The sequence below is a fragment of the Watersipora subatra genome, chromosome 1, assembly GCF_963576615.1.
Source record: "Watersipora subatra chromosome 1, tzWatSuba1.1, whole genome shotgun sequence".
In the NCBI taxonomy this organism is placed as follows: Eukaryota; Metazoa; Bryozoa; class Gymnolaemata; order Cheilostomatida; family Watersiporidae; genus Watersipora; species Watersipora subatra.
In genome coordinates this window covers 16984148-16996326 of record NC_088708.1, presented here as the reverse complement: position 1 = coordinate 16996326, position 12179 = coordinate 16984148, and the positions used below count along the sequence as shown (strand labels likewise).

Genomic DNA, 12179 nt, shown 5'->3' with positions numbered 1-12179 from the left:
TGAAGCACATACATGTATTAAGTGACCTAGGTGAAGCATGTACAGGTACTAGGTAACCTAGGTGAAGCACATACATGTATTAGGTAACCTAGGTGAAGCATGTACATGTATTAGGTGACTGAGATGAAACATGTGTTTTAAGTGATCTAGGTGAAGCTTATACATATACTAGCTGAATTCCCTGTGTTGCATGAGTAATAAAATAATTATCTAATGATTTTGAGTAACTTAAGCTAGTAACTTAAGCTAGTAACTTAAGCTAGTAACTTAAGCTAGTCTAAATCTTTACGATAGTAAGAGCTGTGTCTGTCTGAAACCAGCTTATGCCTATAAGTTTGCTTATAATCATTGTCATATATATGATCATATGTCATGATCTCTCATGCAATCATGATCTTCGAGCGTCCCAATAGTAACCAATATTATTTTTGCAAGTGCTTTAAACGTGTGTGTGTTTTGACCAGTGTAATAAGTATATAAACAACTATTCATTAGTAAGGCCAGTTGTACGTGTCGTGTGATGGATATTATGTCTGTCTCGGAACTGGAGGTTCCAAGTTCAGTTCCAGCGCGGTGCAGATTTTTCCTTCCTAGATTTTAATCATTATAACTGGACATAAAGATGACAAACCAACACTGAGATTTATATATATTAATTAGCTGTGACTAACTAGAAAACAACCAACTGATTAATGGTCACTTCACTAAAAGTTATTCTTGTTAGATGAAATATACAGTAATTTAAGAAGTAATGATTAGCCTCGTGATGTGTTGGTCCATATACCGCATTTTCTCATACCAAAACTGGTATGAGCACTGCCTGCTTTGCGACGTTGCTACCATTGGCCAATAAAAATGTTTCATGTTTCAGGAAGGGGAGATCGACGGTAATCCTAAGAGAAAAGGTCTGTTTCCAACAACTCACGTAGCAGTAGTCAATGATGTCTAGGAGACTCTATCACATATCACATCTGCTCATACCAAATAGTGTACCGGGAGTAGTTAGTTTTTGAATATGGTGCTACACATCATTCTAAATGTTTAAACGCATCTAAATGTTGTACTTGAAAACATTCAGCTGGCTGCATTAGAATGTTATGGGATTAGGTCCTTATTTCTTTCAATCTTTAGAAGTATTACGGAATATGCAATTGCTGTGTTGTCATAATGTTGTTGGTTATTATTTATGCAGTGCATATACGCATACATCTATAATTGATGTCTAGGATATTTGCATCGAATAGGCTCGTTATATTTTTGTACTTATAAAATTATTTAGCAGGGACTCAGATTTTCTTTTCAACTATAATATTTTTATAACGAATGTGTTGGCCGGCAACAAGATGGCAAATCTTATAACTCATATGTTGGCGGGCAACAAGAGTGCAATTTATTATTTGACTGCACTAGTTGCTCTAGGCATGGATTAACTCATGGCATGGATTAACTCATTAACTTAAGGCATGGCTCATGGATTAACTCAAAATATTTTGACTTTGTTATATGTTGCTCAGGCAAACATTCACTATTTTCATAATGTTATTGTTAAATGATTCGAATGATTTGTAGCAAACTCGCACACTACCTGTATCTATTGTAAATGAAAGTTATTATGATAGTATTTCCATTTCCTGTGTTGTCACATATCAGTAAGCTAATGTAGTGGCATGCTAATATATTGCTTTACATGCAAATATAATCGTGGAAGGCAATCTTACGACAATATTTCATTTTTCTTTGAACACCAGTAATTATAATCTATTTGTAATGGTCTCATCCTCCTGTCATTCGTTCTTTGAACCTTCTAAGATAAGTATTGGTTGAAAGTCCACATCATGTTCGGTTTCATAGAACTGTGTCAGAAATAAGTCACAGGAAGTGAGCATAAGTGTATGGAAGACTGCCATATGTTCGTTTCCACCAGTTTACTTAACAGTTGATAGGGCTTCATGTCAGCAGGTGATGAGCCATCTTCACATCACAGTACGATTTCAGATAGTAAAGTCGTATAGGAACATGGCTGTTCTATTGCTGCTGGCAGCAATTGTTGGCATTTCACTTGCCCAAACAGGTAAGACTATCGGCTATCAACTGAGTTTCAAGTATTCAATGTTGGCAATAGATACAATTTAGTTTAAATTATATGTTGCAATTTGCATTTTATTATTAAACTGACATAAAATAGCTAAAAGTAGCTATAAAAATGAATAAATATTATTATTTATATGTTAGTTATAGCTAACATAAAATAACTAGTTAAAGTAATAGGGTATATATTATAATTGACATATTATAGGTAATATAAAATACTTTTAAAATTGTTTTATATTACAATTTAAATGATATAGTCATAGTTTGTATAATCTAAAACTATATATTTAATGCACTCTATTTATTACTTTTGTATATTATATAAAATGACTACTTGTAGTTAAAGCTACATTTAAACAATGATATACCTTTGATGTATATAACATGATACCTATATAACAATGATATACCCAGCCCGCCCTGTGGGGGCTGTATATCATTGATTCATACAGTATATATTATATCACATATAGGCAGAAGTTTGTATATATCTAACCCATTATTTGTAGACTATTGTTCCACCATTGGGGGAGTGTGTAGTTATGAAAAATGCAGCAGATATTATCTACCATCTGGCTCAGCGCAGCTGTGTTCAAGTTCCTTTCAAAGATGCTGTGTCGCAGGTATAAGCCTTAACAATTATCTTAAGTTGTACAAGTATTTGTTTTGATGACCTTGTAATGACTGTTACAAACTGCAAATGTTTATGTATACAATATATACAGAAAGGTGCCTCACAATGTATGGAGGTAACTGCCAACACAGCAGTTACACCTGTTCTGGGTCTTCCTACACACACGATAAGACAAGTCGCCTGTGTGAGCGCACTGTTGATTCCTGCTGTATTCACAATACACCAGGCATTGCCACTACAACTCCTCCATCTGTACCTGGCCCTGTTGATCACTCTGCAGGTAAGCTTTGTGCTCATCTTAAACTTTCGAGCTGTACATAAAACAAACTGTCATCAAGCGATGTCACAGCAAGTCTGTGCTTTCATCACAGAAGATGTTTTACTGTAGATAAATGTGGCAACTATGGAGGAAAGTGTATAAACCAGGCAACACAGAGTTGTGTAAATGGTCAACTCAAGCTGGTGGGTAGCAACAGCGAGATACTTTGTAACAATTGGATGTCGAATAACGAACGCTGCTGCATGACTTCACAGATTACTAGTGGAAAAGGTAGGTCAAATCTTGCGTATGCTTGAAAAGGACAGTCGATGCCTAATTATATAATATTTCAACCATTAAAATTATATCAGGCTTTACAGAATAGCATAAATGTAGAAACATAAGATTACCAGCAAATCAGCTAGCGGCTTGAATGTACAAAAGTAGACAACTCTGGGTTTGGTTTTAGCATGCTGCATTCGAATAAACGGTAATTACACAGTTACACATACTTTAGCATGTGTTTAAACTCTACTATAGTTTTGAATAAACTATTTTTCAGCTTTTTGACCAATATGTTATTAAATATTGAATGTTAGGCTGATTATCGTTTTTTTGTAAAGAAAGGATAACTCTCTAGCTCAACTTGAAATATGTTTCATATGAATTGTAGAGAACTGTGACAATTATGGTGGCCAGTGTGCCAACCAGAACAACTACCGATGCAACAACGGAGAGTTCAAGTTGTTGGGAAGTAATAATGAATTGTTGTGCTCAGCTTGGTCAACCAATAACGAAAGATGTTGTATGGCAGCAAGTCCTATAGTGGGAACAGCAACAACTCGGGCTCCCTCCTCGGTCAATACATCTGTCAAGCCTGCTCTCAATGATGCAACAACAAGTATGGTTTTCTAGGCTGTTATGTCTAAAGATTTACTAGTCAAGTTGTCTACACATATGCCTTTCAGCGGCAAACTCTAGTTTACATTACATTAATTAAACTAACTGAAGTTTTGTCGATATAGCGTGTGTATAATAATGTAATTTATTTTTATGAGCATACAACTCCTTCTAAGTTTTACATTTTTAATTATGGCAATGCTCATATTTACATTGTGTTTGATACAGCTTGTGGAATCCAAAAAGTCTCTGGGTTTAAGAAAAGAGTTATTGGAGGGAATGTCGCTGACAAAGGGGAATGGCCTTGGCAGGTGTCGATAATAAAGAGCACATCTTTTTATGGCAGATCATTTTCACACACCTGTGGAGGAACCATCATCTCTCCTGAATGGATTGTGTCGGCTGCTCACTGCTTTCAAGGGTAATTCAACTATCTGCTGATACTGTAATGGTTGCACTATGACTATGGCCGGACAGCGAAACCTTTTTTTCCCAAACAGGTTTACATATGGCAGTAAAATCTTGACTCCTGATTGGTTTTAGTAATTGAGTTTTAGTAACCAAAACCTATATCATTAGATTAAAAATTAATAGTTAATATTAGAAAGGAACACAAACTTCCAAAATTTTATTAAAAATGATTTAAATCAATGAGTTCCAACTGAGCGCCTTTTTACGTTTTAACATCACTTTTTGAATGATAACATAATTTTTACTACCTCATTTGGAAGTTTGTGTTCCTTTCTAATTATAACTGTTAATTTTTAATGTAATGATGTAGGTTTTGGTTACTAAAACTCAATTACTAAAATCAATCAGGAGCCAAGGTTTTACTGCCATAGGTAAACCTGTTTGAGAAAAAAAATTTCGCTGCCGGGCATGATTCGTATTATCTACGCTATTGAAAGGACTATGAGGTGTTCATACTACTGAAAGGAACAAGGTGTTTGTGTTCATGGAAGTCATTGTATTTTCCATTTAATTTGATTATTAACATCTTATTTTGTTATGATAATTCATAACCGTTAAAATTGTATTATTTAATCTTCAACTAAAAAGAGAATTTACTAATTACTAGTATACAACATTATTTAGTTTTTACGTAATACTTATTGTTATGCAAAAGTTTGTTTGTCAACTAGTAATCTACATACTCTCCTAGTTTGTAGATATAGCTGTGTATCTGTCAAGAGTCCTTCAAACCTGTTAGGAAATAGAGCAATCTGGTAGTACCTTACATCAGCAATGCCCATCTAACTGCTGTAGCAGATCTTTAGTTAGCTTGTGATTGTCTGTAATAATTCAGAATTTAGGTTTAGAACATAGACACCCCATAATAATGAATTATTTGGTTTTACGAGAAATTAAACTTGTTAAACTCAAAATATTTTCATGTTCACAAATCTTGGTGATATCAAGTGAGAAAAACCAGAAAACCTAGATGCAGACAATGTATTGACAAATGAATTAAATTCTCAAGAATGCCTTTCGAGCTCAACAAACCTTTGATACTCTTGAAAAAGATTAGAATTAATATGATATCTAACTTGGTGAATCCATCGAGCTTGAGGTAAAGACAATATTTGAGTATCAATGTTTGATATCAGCATGAGAAGTTACAGAAGCTCGCAAACAGCATCATAGCGAAGCTGCAGACATCTGCTTGTAACCATGGCTGACAGTTCTCATTCACTTCCTGCCGCTCTTATACCGCAAAAATTAATTTTATTATAATTATTTTTTACTTGTTTACTAGTAAAACCGTGTTTAATGTTTTTAATGGTAAAAGGGTGAGAATAAAAGGAGTAGAAAGCCCACTATGCTTTCATTGTAGTTTAACTAGCAGCTACAACATCCGAATGCGGGTTGGTGAGCACAGTCAGTATGTGGATGAAGGCACAGAGTACAATGCTGTTGTCTCAAAAATCATGGTCCATCCTCAGTATAGCTACAGCCAGAACTACAATGACATCGCCCTTGTCAAACTCTCCAAACCTCTCGATATTACCCAAAAATATATTAGAGCGGCGTGTCTACCGAGCATGGATGAGATCTCAGACTTCTACAATAATGATGAATGCTACACCACTGGCTGGGGAAAAACCAGCAGTTAGTACTTGTATTCTGAGCAATGTGTTCAATGTTTGACGATTGTAAAAATAAGCAGATATGTTTGAAGAAATCTGTTTAATTTTAAATTATTTGGTTGAGAATTAAAAAGAGTTACTGGAGATGATCACATTTTCTATTATTGAATGGATTATTGCTAACGCAGAGCTAGGACCATATCAATTTGCTTCAGGTGCTGGTTCAGTGAGCCCAATATTGCGGGAGGTGCAATCCAGTCTAGTAAGTCAATCTTCCTGCCGCAGAAAGTGGGGAAGCCAGATAGACAGTACCAAAGTATGCTTTGGTAATGGCTATAAAGGAGCGTGTCAGGTAAGAGGTAAAAACACAAGCAATATTGCGCATAGGTACTAAAAGGTAACCATAGATTCATGTTGTTATGATAATAAGATAAAGCGGTTAATCAATGAAGCACTTGGCAATCAAAGACAGAAATTTGTCTAGTAATTGACATGTTTATTTTTCAGGGTGACTCTGGAGGACCTCTTGTCTGTAAGAAAAATGGAAGATATAGCTTGGTAGGGGCTGTTTCATTTGGAAGCAAGTCATGTACAGATCCATATGTACCAACTGTATACACAAGTGTAGCATTCTACAAGTCATGGATCGACCAAGTTATGGCATCTAATTAACATACCATTTTAATTAGTTTTAAAATAAAGATATTCCAAATTATTTATACAAAATTATATTTGTAAGGGAAGGTTTTGTCCGCTACCAGACTGTATTCAAATACTAACTGAGATAATTCCACCTACCAGATTGTATTCAATTACTAACTGAGATAATTCCACCTACCAGATTGTATTCAATTACTAACTGAGATAATTCCACCTACCAGATTGTATTCAATTACTAACTGAGATAATTCCACCTACCAGACTGTATTCAATTACTAACTGAGATAATTCCACCTACCAGACTGTATTCAATTACTAACTGAGATAATTCCACCTACCAGACTGTATTCAATTACTAACTGAGATAATTCCACCTACCAGACTGTATTCAATTACTAACTGAGATAATTCCACCCACCAGATTGTATTCAATTACTAACTGAAATAATTCCACCTACCAGACTGTATTCAATTACTAACTGAGATAATTCCACCTACCAGACTGTATTCACTTACTAATTGAGATAATTCCACCTACCAGACTGTATTCAATTACTAACTGAGATAATTCCACCTACCAGACTGTATTCAATTACTAACTGAGATAATTCCACCTACCAGATTGTATTCAAATACTAACTGAGATAATTCCACCTACCAGATTGTATTCAATTACTAACTGAGATAATTCCACCTACCAGACTGTATTCAATTACTAACTGAGATAATTCCACCTACCAGACTGTATTCAATTACTAATTGAGATAATTCCACCTACCAGATTGTATTCAATTACTAACTGAGATAATTCCACCTACCAGACTGTATTCAATTACTAACTGAGATAATTCCACCTACCAGACTGTATTCAATTACTAACTGAAATAATTCCACCTACCAGACTGTATTCAATTACTAACTGAGATAATTCCACCTACCAGACTGTATTCAATTACTAACTGAGATAATTCCACCTACCAGATTGTATTCAATTACTAACTGAGATAATTCCACCTACCAGACTGTATTCAATTACTAACTGAGATAATTCCACCTACCAGACTGTATTCAATTACTAACTGAGATAATTCCACCTACCAGACTGTATTCAATTACTAACTGAGATAATTCCACCTACCAGACTGTATTCAATTACTAACTGAGATAATTCCACCTACCAGACTGTATTCAATTACTAACTGAGATAATTCCACCTACCAGATTGTTTTCAATTACTAACTGAGATAATTCCACCTACCAGATTGTATTCAATTACTAACTGATATAATTCCACTTACCAGATTGTATTCAAATACTAACTGAGATAATTCCGCGTCCCACACTGTATTAAATTTCTAACTGAGATAATCTCATCTACCAGACTGCATTCAATTACTGAGATAGTTCCACCTACCAGACTATAGTAAATTACTAACTGAGATAGTTCCATCTATCAGACTGTGTTCAATTACTAACTGAGATAGTTCCATCTATCAGACTGTATTCAATTACTAACTCAGATAGTTCCACTTACCAGATTGTATTCAATTACTAACTCAGATAGTTCCACCTACCAGACTGTGTTCAATTACTAAATGAGATAGTTCCCCTACCAGACTGTATTCAATTAGTAACTGAGATACATGTAGATCCACCTACCAGACTGTGAGGTAATTAGCCCTCCACATAAATTGTTATGCGGTGAACTGTAGGATGCTAGACAGCAAGCAAAGTTTGGATGCACAAACACACAAAAGGAAGGTCTAAGGAAACAAATCTGACTTTGTTTTAAACACAAAGTGAAGGTTGAAAAAGCTGACTCTCCCAAATGGTTGAAATCCCGTATCACAAATTTACACACTAATAACTTAGAAGAGTAGTTCTAAAAATTAAATATCTGTTGAAGAACAGTGAGTTGCTGTCAGAGGAAATATAAATTAATCAGTGTTTTATAATAATACCACAAAAAAAGGCAATGTATAAAATTAAAATCTGCTTCGCTGTAAATGTTTTTCATATATTCCCTTACATGCTTATAGATGCAATGCATTGCATCTTATCCTAATGTTGTTGATAGCATTTAGAAATTGCTCTGCAAGTTTTTTCAAATATTTAAAACTCTGCTGGAGTACTCATATTATGCATTGACATTCCTCAAACTACAACAGCAATGCTTCAACAATACTTTCAGGAAGAAGCTTTCTCTAACTGTGTGTGCCACCCATTCTAACCTTCATTAGATGTGATCACCAATATATGTTTTCCGTCATAATATGTTCGCCAACATTGGCAGTTATGCTCTTCGCGTTTACAACGCTGCAAGCAGCCATTATAAAATAATCTCTTGTCATTATACAATAATGGCAAGAGGAACTAAGAGTAATACGAAGGCTATATTTTAGCAAAATGAAAGTAAATAAAAGTAATACAATAATGGATTTAAAAAGGTTCACATGATTTAACAGTACCCTTGTAGTAAAATATTTTTTAAGGTCACCGCATTTACTTCCTTTATGACTTGACTAACTGTGCTACCCAGCGTTGCCTGGGTAATAAAAAAGTCTGGACAGAAAATTGATTTGTATTTAACATATAACAACATTTACCATTCTAACTTTCAAAATACATATCATGAGAGAAGTGTTTTGTGTAGTTGAAATAAATTAAGAGAAAAATGAAAACAACTGTAAAGGTTTTAAAACTTTGTCAAACAAATGTAACTTTCAAGCTATTAGCCTGGCACATTGCCAATGGAAACTTGCAGTAAGCTGCTAGGCTTCTAATGACGGTACTCCATGACATTGCGTCAGCATTGTTGTCCAGCTGCAGTTATTCTAATAATAACTATAACCGGAATGCAGACAGACATACGGACATACTTTGAGAAATATATATATAGATGAAAGATGAATGTACAACCGGCTTGTTCCAACTACATATTGATCTCAAAGGGTTACTCTAATGCAACCGTTATTATTGTTAGCGCACATGTGTGGTACCGCCTGGTGAGAAAACAACAAACATTCTGCTGAGAGTTGTCTAGGAATAGCATGTTTTATCAGCTACCATTCACACTTGAATTGTTAGTGTTCCTATTGTACCATAATTATATATGATTTTTTAATTTTCATGAATATGATAGTTGCATTTACCAGGATACTTGTGGTTCGCTGCATCGAGTAGTTTTTAATGCTAATCAACCAGAAAAAAACTACTTTCCAAAGTCTGCAGTGAAGGCTGCTTCTCTGGCAGCAAGAGGTTTTTGGCAGTACGTGTAGTATTGTCTTGAAAAAATATGTACAAAAATAACACATTCACTTTTTGAAAAAAATGCCAAGAACTTATGATATCTTTTCTTATAGCGGGTAACTAACTTGCTATGGTGAATGTTTTACTCCCGATTAATTTAACTAGAACCGTTTATTTTTAATTAAATCTGTATTGCTGTAAGGAACTCTTGCGGAAAACTAATGCTAAAAGATCCTGTCACCCCTTTAATTACTAGTATTCTATTGTTTGAGCAGAACATGTCAATATTGATTGCGTTATTGTCAACTGGCTTACAACATAGTTTCTTTACTCATCTTTACGCAAGCAGTTTAGGCAATACTTATACAGCATCAACAATGCAATGGTTATATGACATTATAGTGCATCATCCATTGAGTCACTAGTCTTAGGATTTGTGCGCTGAGCACACCTAAGGTGGGCTCAGTAAACTGTAACCTGAGTAAACAGCAAACTCAGTAACAGTAAACTCAGTAAACAGCAAACTCAGAAAACAGTCAACTCAGAAAACAGTAAACTCAGTAAACAGTCAACTCAGTAAACAGTCAACTCAGTAAACAGTCAACTCAGTAAACAGTAAACTCAGTAAACAGCAAACTCAGTAAACAGTCAACTCAGTAAACAGTCAACTCAGTAAACAGTCAACTCAGTAAACAGTCAACTCAGTAAACAGTCAACTTAGTAAACAGCAAACTCAGTAAACAGTCAAATCAGTAAACAGTCAACTCAGTAAACAGCAATCTCAGTAAACAGCAAACTCAGTAAACAGCAAACTCAGTAAACAGTCAACTTAGTAAACAGTCACCTCAGTAAACAGCAAACTCAGTAAACAATCAACTTAGTAAACAGCAAACTCAGTAAACAGTCAACTCAGTAAACAGTCAACTTAGTAAACAGCAAACTCAGTAAACAGTCAACTCAGGAAACAGTCAACTCAGTAAACAGTCAACTCAGTAAACAGCAAACTCAATAAACTGTCAACAGTATACTGACAACAGCAGTCTTGTAACCAGATACGAGGAGTAGTGAGTTCATACCATCAACTGCTTACGAAAGAGCAGGATAATGGCATTATACTTTCTCTTGTATATAATATTCTCACTGTAATAACATTACTAGCACAATTGTCTATATTCTCTTTCAACTGAATTTTCCTTCAATTTGTAAGATATCTTGAGGACCATTTGGATAAAACAATACCATTCTGTGAACTTATGGTAGATATGCATACATACATGTAGCTTAAAATACATAACTTTAAAGGTTGACTTGCAATAAAATTCACATTACAGTTATTTGGTATCAAAAGATTCGCCATGTCTTACTTTGTTGTGTGGTAAGTGCCAAATATGTGGGAATGTGATTAAAAGCTCTTAAAAGCTCAAAAACGAACAGAAAATCGCAGCGACACGAGACCGCCCTAGTTTGGATTCGTTTTCCAAAACGGCTAAAATGTGACGTGTGTGCCAGATGGTTTATGTTTACACTTTCATGCATCATTATTCTTCGAACTATTTTCACAAATATACTTCGCGCTCGCGATAAAAACCATGTCTATTGTTCTTACGCGTCTATTTTATCGGCCTCGCTTGGCACATAAGAGCTAGCTAATGGCGGTGCTTACTTGCTGGGAGGTTTGATTCTGTTGAGGATCTTTTTCAGATAGAGCGTCAGACTCGAAATGCCAGGGTCTTAACTCTTCAGAATTTGACATTTTTTATGATCGCAACTCAGACATGAATCGTCGAACGGAATGGCCAAGCCGAAACTGTAAAGTAGCGAGCATCTATATTTGATACGGGGTCTTGAGTAAAACCCGAAGTGTTTGTCATAAAATATTGCTACGATAAGTTTGATATCGAGTTTTATATTGGCCTTTCAATTTACGCGAGAACATCACGTGACAAGACAATAACCAAACGGCGCGGATACGTCATCGAAATCAAGAGATTCCAATCTACGGCGGCTTTTTGTTTTTGAGCTTTTACGAGCTTTTAATCACATTTCCACATATTTGGCACCTTTCACACAACAGAGTAAGACATGGCGAATCTTTTGATACCAAATAACTGTAATGTGAATTTTGTTGCAAGTCAACCTTTAAATAGCAGCTTTCACCCATCACACGTGTAATAGTGTTAACTGTAGCATCTTTTCACTGAAGAAAACTAACTCTACTGTATAAAAATCAAAACAATACAACAAAAACGATGTGAAACATCTTTCGTAAATCCTATCCAAATCTTAAACCGCTGTTATA

At 35.0% G+C, this 12179-nt stretch overlaps 2 protein-coding genes across 2 annotated transcripts in view; both read left to right on the top strand.

Annotated features, from left to right (window-relative positions):
* Positions 1 to 1428, top strand: part of LOC137394242 (arf-GAP with SH3 domain, ANK repeat and PH domain-containing protein 2-like) — a 39647-nt gene extending 38219 nt beyond the window's left edge. The window contains exon 27 of the mRNA XM_068080966.1: positions 872 to 1428. Coding sequence (XP_067937067.1) covers positions 872 to 949 — 78 coding nt within the window. The 3' untranslated portion in view covers positions 950 to 1428. The remainder of the gene's footprint in view (positions 1 to 871) is intronic.
* A 1552-nt stretch (positions 1429 to 2980) lies between these two features.
* On the top strand, positions 2981 to 6643 carry LOC137402336 (chymotrypsinogen B-like). Its single transcript, XM_068088837.1, has 7 exons — positions 2981 to 3005; positions 3114 to 3275; positions 3658 to 3885; positions 4113 to 4305; positions 5719 to 5993; positions 6187 to 6323; positions 6479 to 6643. Exons 2-7 carry the CDS (start codon positions 3224 to 3226, stop codon positions 6641 to 6643), a joined length of 1050 nt encoding a protein of 349 aa, XP_067944938.1. The 5' UTR covers positions 2981 to 3005; positions 3114 to 3223.
* Positions 6644 to 12179: the final 5536 nt, after the last annotated feature.

Excerpts from the sequence above, each read along its gene's own strand:
- LOC137402336 (XM_068088837.1), top strand. The coding sequence starts at position 3,224 with ATGTCGAATAACGAACGCTGCTGCATGACTTCACAGATTACTAGTGGA. Across the intron at positions 3,276-3,657 it reads ACAGATTACTAGTGGAAAAG|AGAACTGTGACAATTATGGT; the intron begins GTAGGTCAAATC and ends TATGAATTGTAG. Across the intron at positions 6,324-6,478 it reads GCTATAAAGGAGCGTGTCAG|GGTGACTCTGGAGGACCTCT; the intron begins GTAAGAGGTAAA and ends TTTATTTTTCAG.